Source organism: Ursus arctos, unplaced genomic scaffold (genome assembly GCF_023065955.2).
Source record: "Ursus arctos isolate Adak ecotype North America unplaced genomic scaffold, UrsArc2.0 scaffold_3, whole genome shotgun sequence".
Lineage (NCBI taxonomy): Eukaryota > Metazoa > Chordata > Mammalia > Carnivora > Ursidae > Ursus > Ursus arctos.
Window position 1 is genome coordinate 87,741,039 of NW_026622985.1, and position 16,675 is coordinate 87,757,713.

The 16,675-nt window shown below is 43.7% G+C and overlaps 1 protein-coding gene across 1 annotated transcript in view; it reads right to left on the reverse strand.

The window, feature by feature from the left end:
* KIAA1549 (KIAA1549 ortholog) overlaps positions 1-16,675 on the reverse strand; it is a 134,556-nt gene that overhangs the window by 75,953 nt on the left and 41,928 nt on the right. Inside the window, exons 2-5 of the mRNA XM_048213139.1 lie at positions 6,176-8,872; positions 2,248-2,336; positions 1,024-1,201; positions 195-325 (exon numbers count right to left, since the gene is read on the reverse strand). Of these exons, the coding sequence (XP_048069096.1) occupies positions 195-325; positions 1,024-1,201; positions 2,248-2,336; positions 6,176-8,872 (3,095 nt within the window). The remainder of the gene's footprint in view (positions 1-194; positions 326-1,023; positions 1,202-2,247; positions 2,337-6,175; positions 8,873-16,675) is intronic.

The following is a 16,675-nucleotide window of genomic DNA, read 5'->3' on the forward strand; positions in this document are numbered from 1 at the left end:
TCAAATGTGACTAGCTTATTCACGCTACGTGAACTCGGTGCCCCGGAAAGAGATCGACCTTGATTCATGTGAACTGAACTTCTTCCACGAGAGGGAATTAGTAAAAGTTAATTGTGGCCTCAAGGAAACACGTGAAACACGAGTCCGTCTTCAAAAGACAAAGCACCTTGTTCTGCATTCAGCGCTATCCTCACCTGCACGGTGAAGTTATGTGTCCCCTGGTGGTGTTTTCTCACTTCAGAAAGAGCTATCATCAGGCCTTTCTCAATGCGCTGGGTGAAGTTGCAGAAGCCAGTATCCACACTCTGAGGCACGAACTGAAGAACTAAGAGGAGGACAGCAATCACAGGCCCATAAACCAGGTGCTGGTTTAGGATTGAGGAATGAGGAGGCGAAAAGTACTATGTAACTCAATGAACGCCTCCATAGCACAGGATTAAGTATCGAGAGGTAGTATTTAGGGTCTCGCAGCAGGGAAATGTAGAAAGCCAACTCTGCGCCAAATGAATACATACAATGTGAAGGTGACGTGCATCATTTTAAAAGGGAAAAAGATAACAATGGGAGCATCAAAAGATATAACCGACTGTAACATTCAGTCTGAAAACACTCTAAACTCCTCAAAAAACACTGTGGGGAACAGATGGAACAAAATTGGGAAAATGTCAATAATTTTTCAAGTATGGATATGTGTGCGTGAGTGTATTCAATAATCTTCATCTTTTAGAGGCATGGGCTGAAATATTTATGGGTAAGATGACATGATGCCGTATCAAAATAATGTGGGAGGAGGGTATATAGGAGGTGAAAATTGTCGAAGCCGTGCAATGAGTACATGGGGGCTCATTCAACTAACTATTCTGTGCACTTTCGTATATGCTAGAAGTTTTCTGTAATTATAAAGGCTTTCTTTTTAACTTAAATATATGTTTTAAAATCCTCCCCCATTTTTTTAACAACATAAAAAATAAAATGAAATTTTATTTACAAATCAATTGAAACAACTATGCTCAGTTTTCTCACCCGTGTGAACTTGGAACCTGGACTCTGGCACAAGGAAGGAAGGTTTCACAGCCAGGATTAAAGGAGTTTGGTCACGTACAAGTTTACTGTTTATAAGTACATTTATGACGGATATTGCCGTGTAAACGAAAGGCCCAGATGTTACCAGGAAAGTGAAGTCAGCGAATAGTTCATAAACCTATGAAAATTAAAAAACACAAAAGACAGTAATTATCAAATTTGAGAGGACTGTAACTCAAAATTAAAAGAAGTTGCATGAAGTAGAAAAATAACAGAGCAAGTAAGTTGAAAAATAAACAGGTAGCTTTAAATGAAGGGGGAGGGCAGCATAGACAATCAAAATTTTATTTTAGTTATCCCTTTTACAGATCTGCCAACCTTCTCAAGAACAGCATAAAATTACAAGAGCAAAGGCAGCACGAAAAGAACAGCCAATAATGCAAACTGAATAATGAGTTATGGAGAATTCAAAGTCGTCATATTTAATCCACAAAGAGAGGAACACTTATTCTGTTGAGCAGGCATGTCCAAAAGAAATTCATGAGCCACATATGCAATTTTAAAATTTCTAGTAGCCACATTAAAAAACATAAAAAGAAACAAGTGAAATTATTTTTTTTAACCCAATACATCTGAAATATTTCAACATGTGGTCAACGTAAAAAATTATTAGTGAGATAGTTTACATTTCTTTTCTCACTCAGCCTTTGAAATCTTGTGTCAGTTTTGCACTTACAGCACATCTCAATTCAGACAAGCCCCATTTCATTTGCTCAGTAGCCACATGGGCTCGTGGCTCTGTTCAGGAGCAGAGCATAGTTTTCTGCCCTCATCAGCGGAGAGGAGGTAGGAACACAGGGTCCACCGTAAAACGTATGGAAATCTCTCTCTATCCCACTGAGTGTACAGAAATATGCATATGCACTCACTCTAAAATCTAATTAAAATTCTAATCCAAGTCCTTTTAAGTAAATCAAGGGAAGCGAAATCATCACACCATCATCCCCAACTGGTCTTAGAGCCTTTTTGTTCCAATTCTGCCAACACATCCCTCCAGTGGACTATACCTGGCCTCAGGTGGGATCAGGGCTTCCCTGATTAAGCTACGTGCGAGTGACTATCCAAGAACGAGCAGGTGTTCACCAAGAGAAGGAGGGAGGAGAGGAGAGTGTTCTAGAACCATGACATGCCTTCAGCCTGAGCTCCCGTGCCACAGGGACCCACCTTGAGCTCCACCGCACGGTTGAAGTGAATCCTCAACACCTCTTTGATGGATGTGATGATGTACTCCTGCACAGCTCTTCTCGCCAGCACTACAAACCAAAGCCAACCACCAAACGCAGTTTAGTTTCATTATGAATAATGTGGGCATCACATTTCTGGTCCCCAAAGCAGAGCCTGTGCTCTGCCAAACTGTGACAGCAGCTCCCAAAATCATTTTGTAAAATCAGGCCCAGACTACGAAAGAACAGAGGAACAGCAGTGGATCTGGACATTCCTAGGTTTTTTTCTCTTTGCCAAGCCCCTAATGGTAAAACACAAAGTTTTAAAACTCTCAGCAGTAATATTTTAAAAGGTCTTAAGATGTTACTCAGCAAAACTAGATGACATCTTCCCCTATAAACTGAGGTCTCCTACCTCAATTTTTCAATGCAGTAAGTAAAGGGTTTTCACCACTAATAATGGGGCGGAAAAGATTTTCACAATCCCCATGTATTAAAATTTTATGTAGGAAGTAAAATATTTCTTATAACAAAGTCTGGTTATATTTAACTCTCCTTCCACATCTAAGAAATTCTATTTTAAAATTCGTAATAAGAGAGCCTCTTTCTCAGTATTTAGTAAACATGTCCTGCTGCTCCCCTTTCTTTTCCCTATTATTTTTTCTTTCCTCTTCCATTAACTTCCCATAATGAAGAATCTAAATACATTTGAAATTATTATTCGGTTTTCCTCTTCCTAATGTTAATTTTTAAAACTGGAGACAGGAGATGCCTGGGTGGCCCAGTCAGTTATGTGTCTGCCTTCAGCTCAGGTCATGAACCCAGGTCCTGGGATCAAGTCCTGCATCAGGCTCCTTGCTCAGGGGGTGCCTGCTTCTCCCTCTGCCTCCCCCTGCTTGTGCTCTCTCTCTCTCTGACAAATATATAAAATATTTTAAAAAATAAAAATAAAAAATAAAACTGGAGACAGAATCACTCTGTGTCTTTCATTCTTTTAAAAAACAAATGTTTAAGTTACATCCAGTTGTTTTCTCTATTGATCGGTGACCTTGATAATAAACATGGGGAGGGGCTTCTTTAGTTCACAAGACCATTAGAACAAATCCAGACACCCTGACTGCCCTGCTGAGTTACACCAATGGCCAACTTGGCCTGGCCAAATGGGCTCCAATAGGACCACACTGCAACATGGGTTTTCAAGGGAAAGAAAATATGAGTGGGAAAGAAAAGAAGAGAAAGGAGGAAGGAAGGGAGGGATTAAGGGACGGGGGAATAGAGGGAAGGAGAGAGGAAAGACGGAAGGGAGGGTAGGAAGGAAGTTCTCAAAAGCTAAACTTGGGGAATGTAGAGAGAGAACGAAAAATCAGAAACAGAAAAACCCAAAAGAGGAAAGAAAGAAGCACACGTCATGAGTAGCCCCATCTAAAGGGAGAATCATCCATGTATTGCTCTAAATAGTCCCCAAGGCCTGCCATGAAAACCTACAACTGAGTAAGACCTAAACTGTAACATCAGGATATAAGCACAAGAATCTTTGGGGGGAAAAGGATCATTGGCAACAGATACCTCAGTTTCTCCAAATATCTAGTTTAGGCCAAGAGAGGCGAAAGAGCCCTGCTGAGGAGGCCAGGGTCAGGCAGGTCCTGGGTGGGAAACATAACCCCTTAGAGGATACACAAGGTGAGTGCTCTCCCAAGTGTCCACCACGGATCAATGGAGGGCTTTTACTTTTACGACAGAGCTCCATAAGAACACTTTCAGAGGACAAGTAATCACCCCAACCCTCTCTCTCTGATAATTACAAAGAAGAAACCAAGGCCAAATCTAAATGAAGATTCTCAATGAGGTCATCCTTCCTTTGGCTCAAAGACAAACATTGAGAGCAAAAGACAGCATTCCTGTCCACTTAAAAATACAATATAACAGTAGGGACACTTATGCACAACTCTCCATACGTACTACAACTGTTGAACCGTACATTTACAGTGGGTGAATTTTACCCCAAAAGCTATTGCAAATACACGGATCCCTAACAAAGGACACCAAATTCATTAAATATATATCCTCTGTGACAGTTATGACAGTTAATCCATGCTATATATATATATATATATATATATATATATATATATATATCTGATATTCTAAAGATACTTCTAAAATGTTTTCTAATTATTTGTAGAAAAATCTGAAAAGACACATTACAAGTATCAAAAATGCCACAAAATCCAAGAAGTAAAGCTTTCAGTAGTTCTTTTAATAAGCTTCTTGTAACTGACCACTTTGTAGTTACTATGTAGTAATTTTGTCAAAAGGAAGAAAAGTAACATGTCTACAAGAAACTCCTCTCTCCTCTGGACTACTGTCGTCCCACAAATAAAGTTCACCACTTGTCCCAACCTCATCTCCTAGCATAATTACCTCCTCCTCCCATTACACAAATTACCAGCCAAGCTGAACATCGGTGGGCTGTCTGACCTCTCCACCTGTGTTCACACCTTCCACCAGGAGGACGCCTCCCTCCATCTCCAGACGACAGCCCTCCTGAGTGTGTACCTCTAAATCATATCCTTCCAAATCCATTCCTCATCATCCCAAAAAGTCACTCTTATAGAACTCTGGTTCAACCATTCTTATCACAGCTACCAAGAAAACATGGCTTGTGTCTACCCTACTAGAATCTAACCTCCTTGAAGGTCAGAACCATGTCATTGAACTAGATAACTCTTAAATCTTCTAAAGGTGCCTGTACATAATGAGTGCTCAATAATTATTTGTTGAATGAATTAATAAATGTTTCCTTATTTAGGGGAGGGAGGGAGTTAGGAGAGCAAAGACTTCAGCTTCTCCCCACCACCTCAGGGGGTGATGGCACCACCATGATGAGCAGAGGATGCATGGCCCACCTCACAGCATGAGCTCCTTCTCCTTCCTCACCTCACCTTTCCCTGTTCTTCTTCCTTCTACACTCCACTCCATTCTTCCTCTACTTCTCCTACCATCTTCTTTCCCCCTTCTTCATTTCTATCCTCCATTCACACCAAAATCAACACACCGAGCCAGACTGCACATCAATATTACATTGTATTCAAGTATATTAACAGGTTGTAAGACTTAACACGCAGCCTGTCATTCCTGATGAAGAACAAGCTGGAGAACCCAACCAAGCAAGCCACAGTCACTGGACATGTACAGACATGACGTCAAACATGCTCTGATTTCATGAGACTAAAGCAGCTGGGCAGATACAAGGGAAGCTGCTGCTTGTCAGCCAGTCACTCGGGCTGTGGACCGCGGTGGAGATCAAAGTTTATAACTGAGATCAGACATTTAGCCGCTCCCTGTTTCTTTCTCGGGTTCTCAGGATCTAAGTGACATTTACAGGAACATGTAGGAGCAAAGTACTCCCTCCTTTCAAAGAAAAGAATAAGAAATTAGTAAGAAATTATTAGCAGCTGCTCTTACACATTTGCACAACTACCTGCTTGAGCTAAACACGAAGGTTTTTGTTTTAACCGTGCCATCTACACATCCACCAGGTTATGAGTTCCAAAGACAAAGATCCTAGCAAACGCTCCTAAGCCTCCATTTAAATCTTTCATTTCTTTTATTGCCACTACTAACATGTAGCATTTTGTGGGTGTTTCTTATATACCAAGCACTGGGTTAAGTACTTAATGCTCAGTGATGCATTTAAATCTTTACAATAACCCAGAGATGTAGATGCCGTGATCATCCAAGGAAACCAAGAGGTAAAGAGACTAATTAACTGTCCAGAGAACTCACAGGAGAAAGGCAAAGGAGTGAGGGTGACTACCCCACTGAAGCCCACACTCTTTCCCACAGTGCTCGAACATCACAGAGGCATTTCATACAAGCACCTTAGAAAGATCACCCCAACCGAGAGGTGACTTGAAGCAGGGCCTTACCGGTTGTGATCAAATAGGCATCAGGAACTGTAATATCACACACATATGGCGGCTTGGCGGTGACCAGTGCTGGAGTAGCAACCGTGGCTTCAGAAGTGGAGGTGGGCACGGGATGAAGGGATGGCGGGGGTCTCGCCGAACTGTTCTCAGGGGGATTCTGACTCACAGTTCTGCTGTTCGGGGTGCTGTCAACAGTATGATCAGGGGCAGCACTGGTGTTGGGTGCGTTCGGTTCCGCGGAGGTGTTCACTGGTAAATCTGTGGGTGTGAATGATGGCCCCACAAATATTGGCTCTGTAGGAAGAGGTGAGGGGATCGCCTCTGAAACAAATGAGGATGCTGATGACAGGTACACATCAGTGACCAGGAGTGTGGTGCTGGGAATGACTCCGGAGAAAGAGGGTAAGACAGGTGTGTGACCCTCCGTAACACTGACCTCGTCACTGGCAGGTGTTGGGGTTGGAAAGAAAGAAGATTCTGCTAAAATGGGTGTCGTATGAAAAGCAGGCAAAGGGGATGGTGAGTGAGTCCCAAGAGCCACAATGGCAAGGGCGGGCTCAGAACTGGAGGGCACCAGGGTGGTGACCGCAGATTCAGGGGCAATGAGTGACAACTCAAAATAGGAGGTAGTTTCAGTGAGGGCTGAGGTAAAAGGAGCTTCAGGACCTGTCGGGGAAACTGTTGCTGCTTCGGAGAACTTGAGAGAATCCGAAGGGAAGCTTGAGAACAGCGACGTTTCAGAGTAGCCAGGAAGCAACGTGAATGTCCTTAAAAGGTCTGAACTGGGCCAGAGCTGCGGAAATTCGGAGTTTGTGGAATTGGGAACGGAGAGCGGAGCGGACGGCGCCGGGAGCGAGTGGGACAATGCAAGTGTCTCACCCGCGGTAGGGAACGCCTGAGAAGGGAAGGCGGCCGCGTCCCTCGCTAGCCCCAGAGACGGAGGAGCAAGCGCTTCCGAAGACGAGGCGACCAAGCCGCTGAGCTCCAGGGGCGGCGTGGAGAAAACACTGGACGTGGACTCCAAAACCCAGCCAGTTGCACGTTCCGAAAAGCTGCCGGGTTCCGGGTCAAGCAGAGGCGAAGGCTGTACGGCCGGACCCGGAGCGTGAGACGGAGAAGGCTGCGGGGCTCCGCGCTCGGGCGGCGGGGCGTCCTGGTTTGCGGTGCGCGGGAAAGAGGAGTCGGGGAGCACACTGCTGACGACCCAGGGAAACATGGCGGCCCCGCTGGAGGGCGTTCCAGGCGTTTCGGGGACAGAGGAGAAGCCGAAGGGAGCAGAGTCGGGGGACACTGGCGCAGAGACGTGGCCGGGGGCAGGATGCCCTTGTGTGGCCCCAACACTCCTCACACCCCCGTCGGCTAAGCCACCGGTGCTTGTTTCTGAGACGCCCACGGAGGGAGAAGAGAGTGGAACCACCGGCCGTGAGGGGGAAAGAGTACTGAATTCCTGGGGCTCTTCCTCGAATTCAGAGAAGTCCGCCACTCCGCAGCTGAGCAGAGAGGCGCGGCTGGCTTCCGGTGTGGTCACCGACGGGGTCTCGGGGCTGTCCCCTGAGCCCCCGTCTTCCTTCTCCGGGAGGCTGGCGGACGCGAGGAGCCGAGGCGACGCCACGCGGCAGGACACGCACCACGTGTACGGTGTGAGCGACGACAGCGGGCTCAGGAGCCGCGCGTCGTCCACGAGACTCGGGACGACCACCGCGTCGCTCGGCAGCTCCGACGTCTCACCGGAGTCGCTGGGAAGAAAGGGGTTGTAAGAAACATCAGCTGACTGAGGAGAAAAGGACACAGGCGCAAGAGAAGATGAGAACAGAGCCCCATCTGTGCTGCTGCTGCTGCTGCTGCTGCTACAGGCGACGGCTGTCTGTGCCAGAGCGGCAGCAGGGTCTGTCCTTGGAAGGATGGTTCCTTCTAGACTGTGACTCAGAGCCATGGTCGCGTCAGGGTATCTGTCCGTGCCCGTGGCCAGAACATCCTCTGGAGGGGGTGGGACCTCCGCCCAGGAGGGAAAAGGCTGCTGAGTCACGCCACTGCCTAAGAGCCCAGGCTCTGCAGACAGAGAACTAGAAAGAAGGGTTTCTGCCTCCTCCATGCTGGACGCCATGATCTCCAGCAAAGTCCTGCTTGCTGAGTGCCCGTAAGTGTCAGTAGGATAAAGCACCAAGTTCCTACTAGGAGTTGGAAGTATGCCCTCGGATGTGGGAAAAGCTGACCGAAAAGCACTGAAATGACTGGGGGATTCAGTATACGCTGTTGGTTGTTGCATTGTGTGTTGCCAGGCTGATGTCATCTGTTCGTCTTGTAAAGAAATAATGGGTGAAGATGGAGTCAGCACTGGCGGGCTGACCGGGAGATACCGAACCGGAGAAACCACACGCGAAGTGGTCCAGGGAACTTCTGGCAAAAAGTTATCCATTTCATCGTCATCTCTGACCACCGCATTGCTCATCATTGACACATAATTTGCCACCAAGATGCTGTGATCTGCTATACTTTGGGTCAGTGTTCCTTGGTTAAAAAAGATTGTATCAAAAATAGTGGCGGATGGAGATGATATGACGTAGAGAGAACTGCTTTGCTGGGACCCTGGGGCAGTTTCTGTTAAGGCCACATGTGCAGTGCTGTGCACGGTGCTTTTCTTCATCATGAGCTCCACAGAGGATAAAGAGAGGTTTTGCTGTTCCAGAAAGAGCTCATCTACAAGGGAAGTAAAAGCTGGGTTAGTTGCAAGGCAATCAAAGTCGTACTGCCAACACTTTGTTTCAGATATAAAAACGGACTCGTTCAACAAATATCCACTCACTGTGAATATGCACAACACACATTTAGAAGTTAAACAGCTAATTGGGAGCCAGAAATTGCCAGAATTACAGTTAGGGTAATATCTGCAAATATTCATAACCATGAGCTTCCACCTTTACTGAAGCTTGTGTGTAAGCACACATTGACATTTTTTCTCTCACTTTCAAATGACACCACAGAACACCAGAAATGGAGGAGGTCCTAGGAGGTTGTCTAGTCCATTCTGTCTCATTTATCACACAAGAAAGAGAGTTCAGAGAAAGTAACTACATCAATTACATGATCACCCAGACAGGTAGAGCTGGAATCTCAATATAAGCCTGCCTTGATTCCCAAGCCCACATTCCTTCCCTTCCACAAGAGCCGGCTCTCAAGAGAAATGAACATGACAAGTCTGACAGCATCACTCACTACACAGGTAAAAGTTCAAAAGATCCTAGTTTAGGGCTGCCCACACTGAGGCCCCAGACTACCTCCAGGCTCAGCTCTCATTATTCCCTGCTCTACTCTCACGCCCTCCTGACTATGCTCTGGCCAAAGGAGCTACCTGCAGTTCCCAAATTCAAACCCCCTCTGGCTTAGCGACTCTGCACATTCTTCTCCCTCTGCCTGGGATGCCCTTCCCTGGCTCTCCACTTGGATCACTCCTACTGGTCCTACAGATGCCACACAGATACCACCTCTGTCCTCAGTACTCTAACGTTGAGTTCGTGCCTCTCCTGAGGCTTCCACCTGTCATATCCCCTATCATGTTTCACTGAAATGAACTCTCTGCTCATCACACTGTGACTTTCTTAAGGACAAGGACTTGTTGATGTGCTTTCCCGGTGCCTAGCCCAGTGAATGACACACAGTGAGAGCTCAATAAATATCTGTTAAATGAATGAATGACTAAAGGAATGAATGATGAGGACCAAGTTCTGATATATGCCAAAAGCATTCTATCATCCTCTCAAAACTTTCATATTCTTTATCCTTGTGACAGCTGTCATTATCATGGAAGTGGTTGAGGTGTCTCCACCTGTAATTCAAATACAGTGTATACAGAGGCAGGACATGTAATGGCCCAAACCCCTAATGAAGATCCAGAGTACAGGGTACTGTCTACTGCAGCACAGTCTGGGGACTGAGCAACTATCATGACCCATAATAATACCCTCCTCTTGCTTATCCAAACAGTCTATCAGAACATGAGTGTGTGAAATACTACAGAGATCATCTTGAATTCACTTTTTTTGTTTTTTCAAAGTAAATTATTTCTGTTCTACTCCTGGTGACATGACAGACTGGAGATCTCGAAGTCTTCCCACATCATAACACTTAATTATGCTTAATAACTGTTCAAAAACATCATTTTACATGACTGGATGAGCCTGCAAGACAAAAAGGGACATGTGCTGAACACAGGAGCAAAGCAGGAGATGGACTAGGAAGGTCGTCAAGCACTGCAGTCTTTGGATAGAGGGACACTGCACCAGTTAGCCTAATGGTTGGGCTACAGGGAACTAAGGGACGAGTATTGGGTCTGAACAGGTAAAGAACCCAACTGAAGACCATCTCCAAAAAAATGTAGACCTGAGAAGGGCCATACTCACAAGGAAAGAGTAAATCAGGAAGAAAAATACCCACCTCTCAGAGAACAGTAAGAAAAAGTGTCTGTCTCAACTTGGACTTTGTGCAGATATTTTATAAAAAGCATTCCCAACTTTGGAATCTATACTGCTTGTGTGGTCCTAAAAACTGTACGTTTAGAATCATAATTTAAGGTGGACCAGGCCTCCAGTGCCTATCAGAGGTTAACATAAATCATCTCCAGAAGAACACACTCACAAACCAGGCATCAAAGTCGTCCTGCAGCTAGAGTTCCACTAATTATGAGTGCAAAATTAAAGATTACAAAACACATAAGGAAGTAAGGTACTATGAAAAAAGTGAAGAGAAGCCCACACAAATAGTATCAGATCTGTAAGGACTTTAGATATTGTAATGTGAGCTACATTTTTTAATGTGTGTTTAATCCACTTAAAATAATAAAGGGGAGACTGGAAACATGAGTAAGGAACAAGAGACTATATAAAAATGGCCAGAAAGACTTGAAAAAGGATTAAAAGAATATTTAGAAATGAAAAAATAAAGAGTCACCTAGCTGGCTCAGTTGGAGGAGCGTGCAACTCTTGATCTCAGGGTCATGAGTTCAAGTCCCATGTTGGGTGTAGAGATTACTTAAATTTTAAAACTTTCATTTTTTTAAAAGATTTTATTTATTTATTTGACAGAGAGAGCCAGAGAGCATAAGCAGGGGGAGGGGCAGAGGGAGAGGGAGAAGCAAGCTTCCCGCTGAGGAGGGAACTCAATGAGGGGCTGGATCCCAGGACCCCAGGATCATGACCTGAGCCAAAGGCACATGCTTAACTGACTGAGCCATCCAGGTGTCCCTAAATTTAAAAACTTTTAAAAATATATAATAGTTAAAATATTGAAACTCAATATGCAATATATAATAAACAATAAATAGCAATTTAGATACAGCTAAAGAGAGAGTCAGTGAACTGGAAGATAGATCTGAAAATTACACAGAATGGAATACAGAGAAACAGAAAGATGAGAAATATTAAAAAAAGAAGTTAAGAAGTTTGGAAGATACGGGGCGCCTGGGTGGCTCAGTCAGTTAAGCATCCAACCCTTGATCTCAGCTCAGGCCTTGATCTCAGGATTGTGAGTTCAAGCCCCACATTGGGCTCTGCACTGGGTGTGGAGTCTACTTAAAAAAAAAAAAGTATGAAAGATAGAATGAGACAGTCCAACATACATTTGATACAAGTTTTTGAAAGAAATAATAGAGGGAGCTGGGAGAGACAATATTCAAAGAAACAGTGCTAAAAATTGTCCAAAATTAGTTAGAGACACAAATCCTTCAATTCAGGAAAATGAAGAAATCCCAAGCCAGGTGAAATTTTTTAAAAACATATCTAGGGACACCTGGGTGGCTCAGTCAGTTAAGTGTCCGACTCTTGATTTCAGCTCAGGTTATGATCTCAGGGTGGTGAGATGGAGCCCCACATCAGGCTCCACAGTGGGTGTGGAGCCTGCTTGGGATTCTCTCTCTCCTTCTCCCTCTGCCCCGCCTCTAACTAACTAACTAAATAACTAAATAAATAAATACTCATATCTACACAGATGACGATACCACAGAACATCAAAGACAGAGAGAAACTATAAATGAGTCAGAGGAAAGGACTGGCAATAACACCATCAGATAACTACTTCCCTAGAGAACTAGGAGCCAAGTGACAATGAAATAAAATCTTCAAAGTGCTAAGAGAAAATATCTGACATCTTAGATTTGAATAACCAATAATACTATTTGTTAAAATAGGGACATTTTCTGATAAACAAAAAGTGGTTATACCAACAGAAGACCTTCAGTAGAGAAGCCTCTCTAAACAAGGATATACTTCAAAAGGAAAGGTAATTATCCCAGAAGGAAGATCTGAGAAGAAAGAACAGGATAAATAAATGATAAAGATATGGCTAAATCTAAACAAACACTGATGGTATAAATGAACAGTACTACTACTACATGATTCGTGAGGTTAAAAAACAGAATACAGAATTAGAATAGCCTACTACGATCCCACAGAAGCTGAAAGATGGCATCCAGAGGCATTTTTGACTCATTAGCAGAAATGGAAATCAAGATTAAGATAAAATTCTGTGAATAGATTTTGTGTGTATACACTAAAATTAGTACAGGATATTTAGTCAAATATTTATTTCAACAAAAGATTTCTAACTTGTTCCATTAGCATCTGAAAGTCACAAATTTACACCAGATATAAGCTGCTTACTTAAAAGGGTCACACTCCGTTTTATGTAATGTGACTTTTAAAAATAAACAATAAAAGAAGGAAAGTGTTTCTTCGAGATTTCAATATTATTAGGCATTTGTTGTCTTCTTTACAACCTAGCTCTAGGATTTCTTGTCTGTGTACTTTTACTATTTACCCATCACATTCCAAGCATGGGCAAAAAAGTAATCACGATGCTTCTCACAACCATGGTAAAGTAAGTTGCAGCTGTTCTTTTCCACAGTAAAGGGTAAACAGTTATACATCTATTTATAGTAATAAAAGTGATCAAATCAACATTCTGTCCATCTATGTAACATATAGATTTTAAAGTTTTTCTAAGGACAAATCATTTTATGTGTGCTTTAAAACTCTGCTATGATCTAATTTATTTTGAAATATAAGATCTGAATAGAGAGCATGATCTCTTTTAAAATAAATCAGAAACATATTTGAAAATGCACTGGAAGACTACAAGAGATAAAACAGCAAAGAAAAGCAACATTTTTTGGCTAATTTATGAGCCCAAGTATCTGATGCAAGTTAGAATTCAATCAACTCTGTTTACAAAGGACATGGAACAGGGAAGGCAAAGTGGTCAAAAAGATGAAAAATTCTCCAGACAGTAAAAAACAGGAACAAACACTTCCCATTAAGAAATGTGAGGTACGCCAAGCTGTGATGTGGTTTGTTGTTTTTTGTTGTTGTTTTCTTTTTTCCTCCTTTTTTGGCCAAGCCCTAGGAGAGAGAAACCAGCTCTGAAGAGATAGCAGCTGAGATGCCACGGGAATTCCTTCTGTAGTTAATTCAGGAAGAGGTTAGAAAGCCCAAGTGAGTCTCTCCCAGCAGGAAAGCCTTCATAGACTCTAATTTCAAGCCCTGGAGATCAATTTTCAAGCTCTAAAGCATTAGTTCACCAGAGTGAAAGGCTGTCTCTGTGCCGACAGAGAAAAAGGCAGGGGGCTGGGGTGACACCCGTGCTCCTCAGACTCTGTGCACGCGAAGGGGGCGGGGGTGTCTTGTTAAAATGCAGGCGCTGTCCAAGCAGGGCTGGGGTGGGCGCTGAGTTTCTGTGTCGCTCTCGGGCGATGCCACGTCTGCAGCCACACTGAACAGCTTGTGTTAAGGCACTTTCTCCCATGGAGACCGCAAAACACAGACTTACTGGGTGCCTACCTGTACCTCGACCTGGGCTCGGATCTTGCCACGCTGCACCTAACAGAGCAGGGACTGTCCTACTGCTGTGCTGAAACACGGGGCTTAAAAATTCACAAGGCAAACCCACAGAACATATAACAGCAAGAATGAACCCTAAGGTAAACTATGGACTTTGAGTGACAAATGATTTGTCAACATAGATTCACGGTTTGTAACAAACACACCACTCGCTGGGGGATGTTGATGGTGGGGGAGGCTATGCATGTGTGGGGGTAGAGGACATATAGGAAATTACTCCTCCCACTCAATTTCGCTGTTCAGCGAACCTAAAACGGCTCTCTGAAAAAACAAAAGCTTTCAAAAATCTTTATTATAAAGCTTTTTAAGAACTTTTTAGAAATCCACGAGGGAGTGCCTAACTGTCTCTAGGAACTTGTGGTCTTACTCAAGCAAGATAATTTTTTTTTTTGTTTTCTTCTTTTTATTTATATTGTTCTATCTAGAAATCGTCCCCCAATACAGTAGTCAATCATGGACTCGTGGACTTCCCGACCTGAATGCCTCCTTTAAGTCCTTAGTCGATCCCATCCCATTGCAAAGGAGGCTCAAAGAGTTTAAGCTGACTTGCTTAAAATAGCACCCGGGCCCTAGGCAGCCTTAGGAAGGCAGGTTCATAAATTCTCCATGACTAAAGGCTTCTCACACACCACAGCACGTTTAGTCAAATCAGTCCATTTAATTGCTAGTGAAGAAATTACGTTAGAAAACATGCCAAGTTATATTACATTGCAAAGGAGCGGAAAGCATATACTATTATTTTGTGCTACTGAAGCCCATGCTAAGGCCTGCCTTCGGAGCCATGAGGCCCCACCATCCACCGGGGACAGCTCACAGGTGCAGGCCTGGGTGCTGGGAAAACAACACATCCTCGGAGGGCTAGCCTGGGAAACCCAGTGGCAAAAACCTCTAAAGAGCTTTAATCCAAATAGAACCATTACTTTTGCTTCTTTGTTCAGTTGTGGAATTTTCAAAACATAATGAGTCATCTCAACTCTGCGTGGATATTAAGTCTACTACAAAACAAAAGCCCTTTAGGGTTTCTAAGAGTTTAAAAAGAAAAGCGGATAGTTAAACCACTACCCAATTCGGTCAATCTTTGGCAACTTTTATTCTTCTTGCAGTTCTCGGGTTATCCTGAAGAAGATTTTAGTGCCGTTATTAAAATCATTCTCTGGGGGCCGCCTGGGTGGCTCAGTCGGTTGGGCCTCCGACTCTTGATTTTGGTTCAGGTCATGATCGTCGGATGGTTGGGGGATCAAGCCCCGCATCCAGCTCTGCGCTTGGGGTGGGGGGAGTCTGCTTGGGATTCTCTTCCTCTTCCTCTCCTTCTGCCCCTCCCCCTGCACGTGCTCTCTCTCTCTCAGATAAATAAGTACATCTTTGAAACAAATATCATCCTCCCCCCTTCCCATTTTTCTCCCTGGTTTAGAAAACAGTATCTTCGTTCCCTTTCTTTTTCCAAACCCAACTATATACTAATACCTTCTACTAGAGTATTCTCTCCTCCCATTGGTACTGGTTTTATTATCAAATTATCAAGTAGATAAGAAATACTATTTATAAAAACACACTTGCAAGGTACATAGACAATAATACAAAGAACACTTGAGTTCCCATCACCCAGTTTAAGAAAAAAGATTGCCCTTTCCTCTGGCATCCCCTGGGGACCTTTCCTCCCCTTCCCTTCCACTGAGAGAATCACTCTTGAACTATGCCTTTCTCACAGCCTTGCTTTTCCTTCTAGTCTTACCACACATATGTATCCTATAGAGTACATACTCTCCAGCTTGATGTGTTTTCAAACTTTATCAAAATGGAATTATATTGCATGTATTCTGCTGCAACTTATTTTTCACTCCATATTTTTTTAGATTCATCCAAGTGTATTTTTTGCATGTAATTATTCTCACTTTAACATGAATTCCATGGTGAATATACTAAAATTTATTTATCGATGTTAATGAACAGTTGGACTACTATCAATTTTGTTATTACAAACATTCCTTTTTTTAAGATTTTATTTTTATTTATTTGAGAGAGAGACAGCGAGAGAGAGAGCGCATAAACAGGGGGGAGGAGCAGAGGGAGAGTGAGTAGGAGAAGGAGACTACCCACTGAGAGGGGAGCCAGATGCAGGGCTCGATGCAGGGCTCAATCCCAGGACACCAGGATCATGACCTGAGCTGAAGGCAGACGCTTAACCGACTGAGCCACCCAGGCGCCCCTCTTTTTTTTTTTTTTAAGTGGGCTGCGCGCCCAGTGTGTGGAGCTCAAAGTGGGGCTTGAAGTTACCTACGACTCTTAAGATCAAGACCCGAGCTGAGATCAAGAGTCAGACACTTAACTAAGTCACCCCCGCACCCCAAACATTTCTGATATGAACTTTCTGACTCATCTTTTGGTACACAAATGTATATATAAAATATAGATATTCATGTGAGTACATGTGTGCACACGGATGTATGTATGTGTATACGTTTGTGTGCACCTGTGTTTAAGAATGCATGTGCACGTGTGCCTGTGTGTGTGTGTGTGTGTGTGTGTGTGTGCATACACAAGAATAGAACTGCTGGGTTAGGGGGCACCTGGGTGGCTCAGTCGGTTAAGCATCTGACTTCAGCTCAGGTCATGA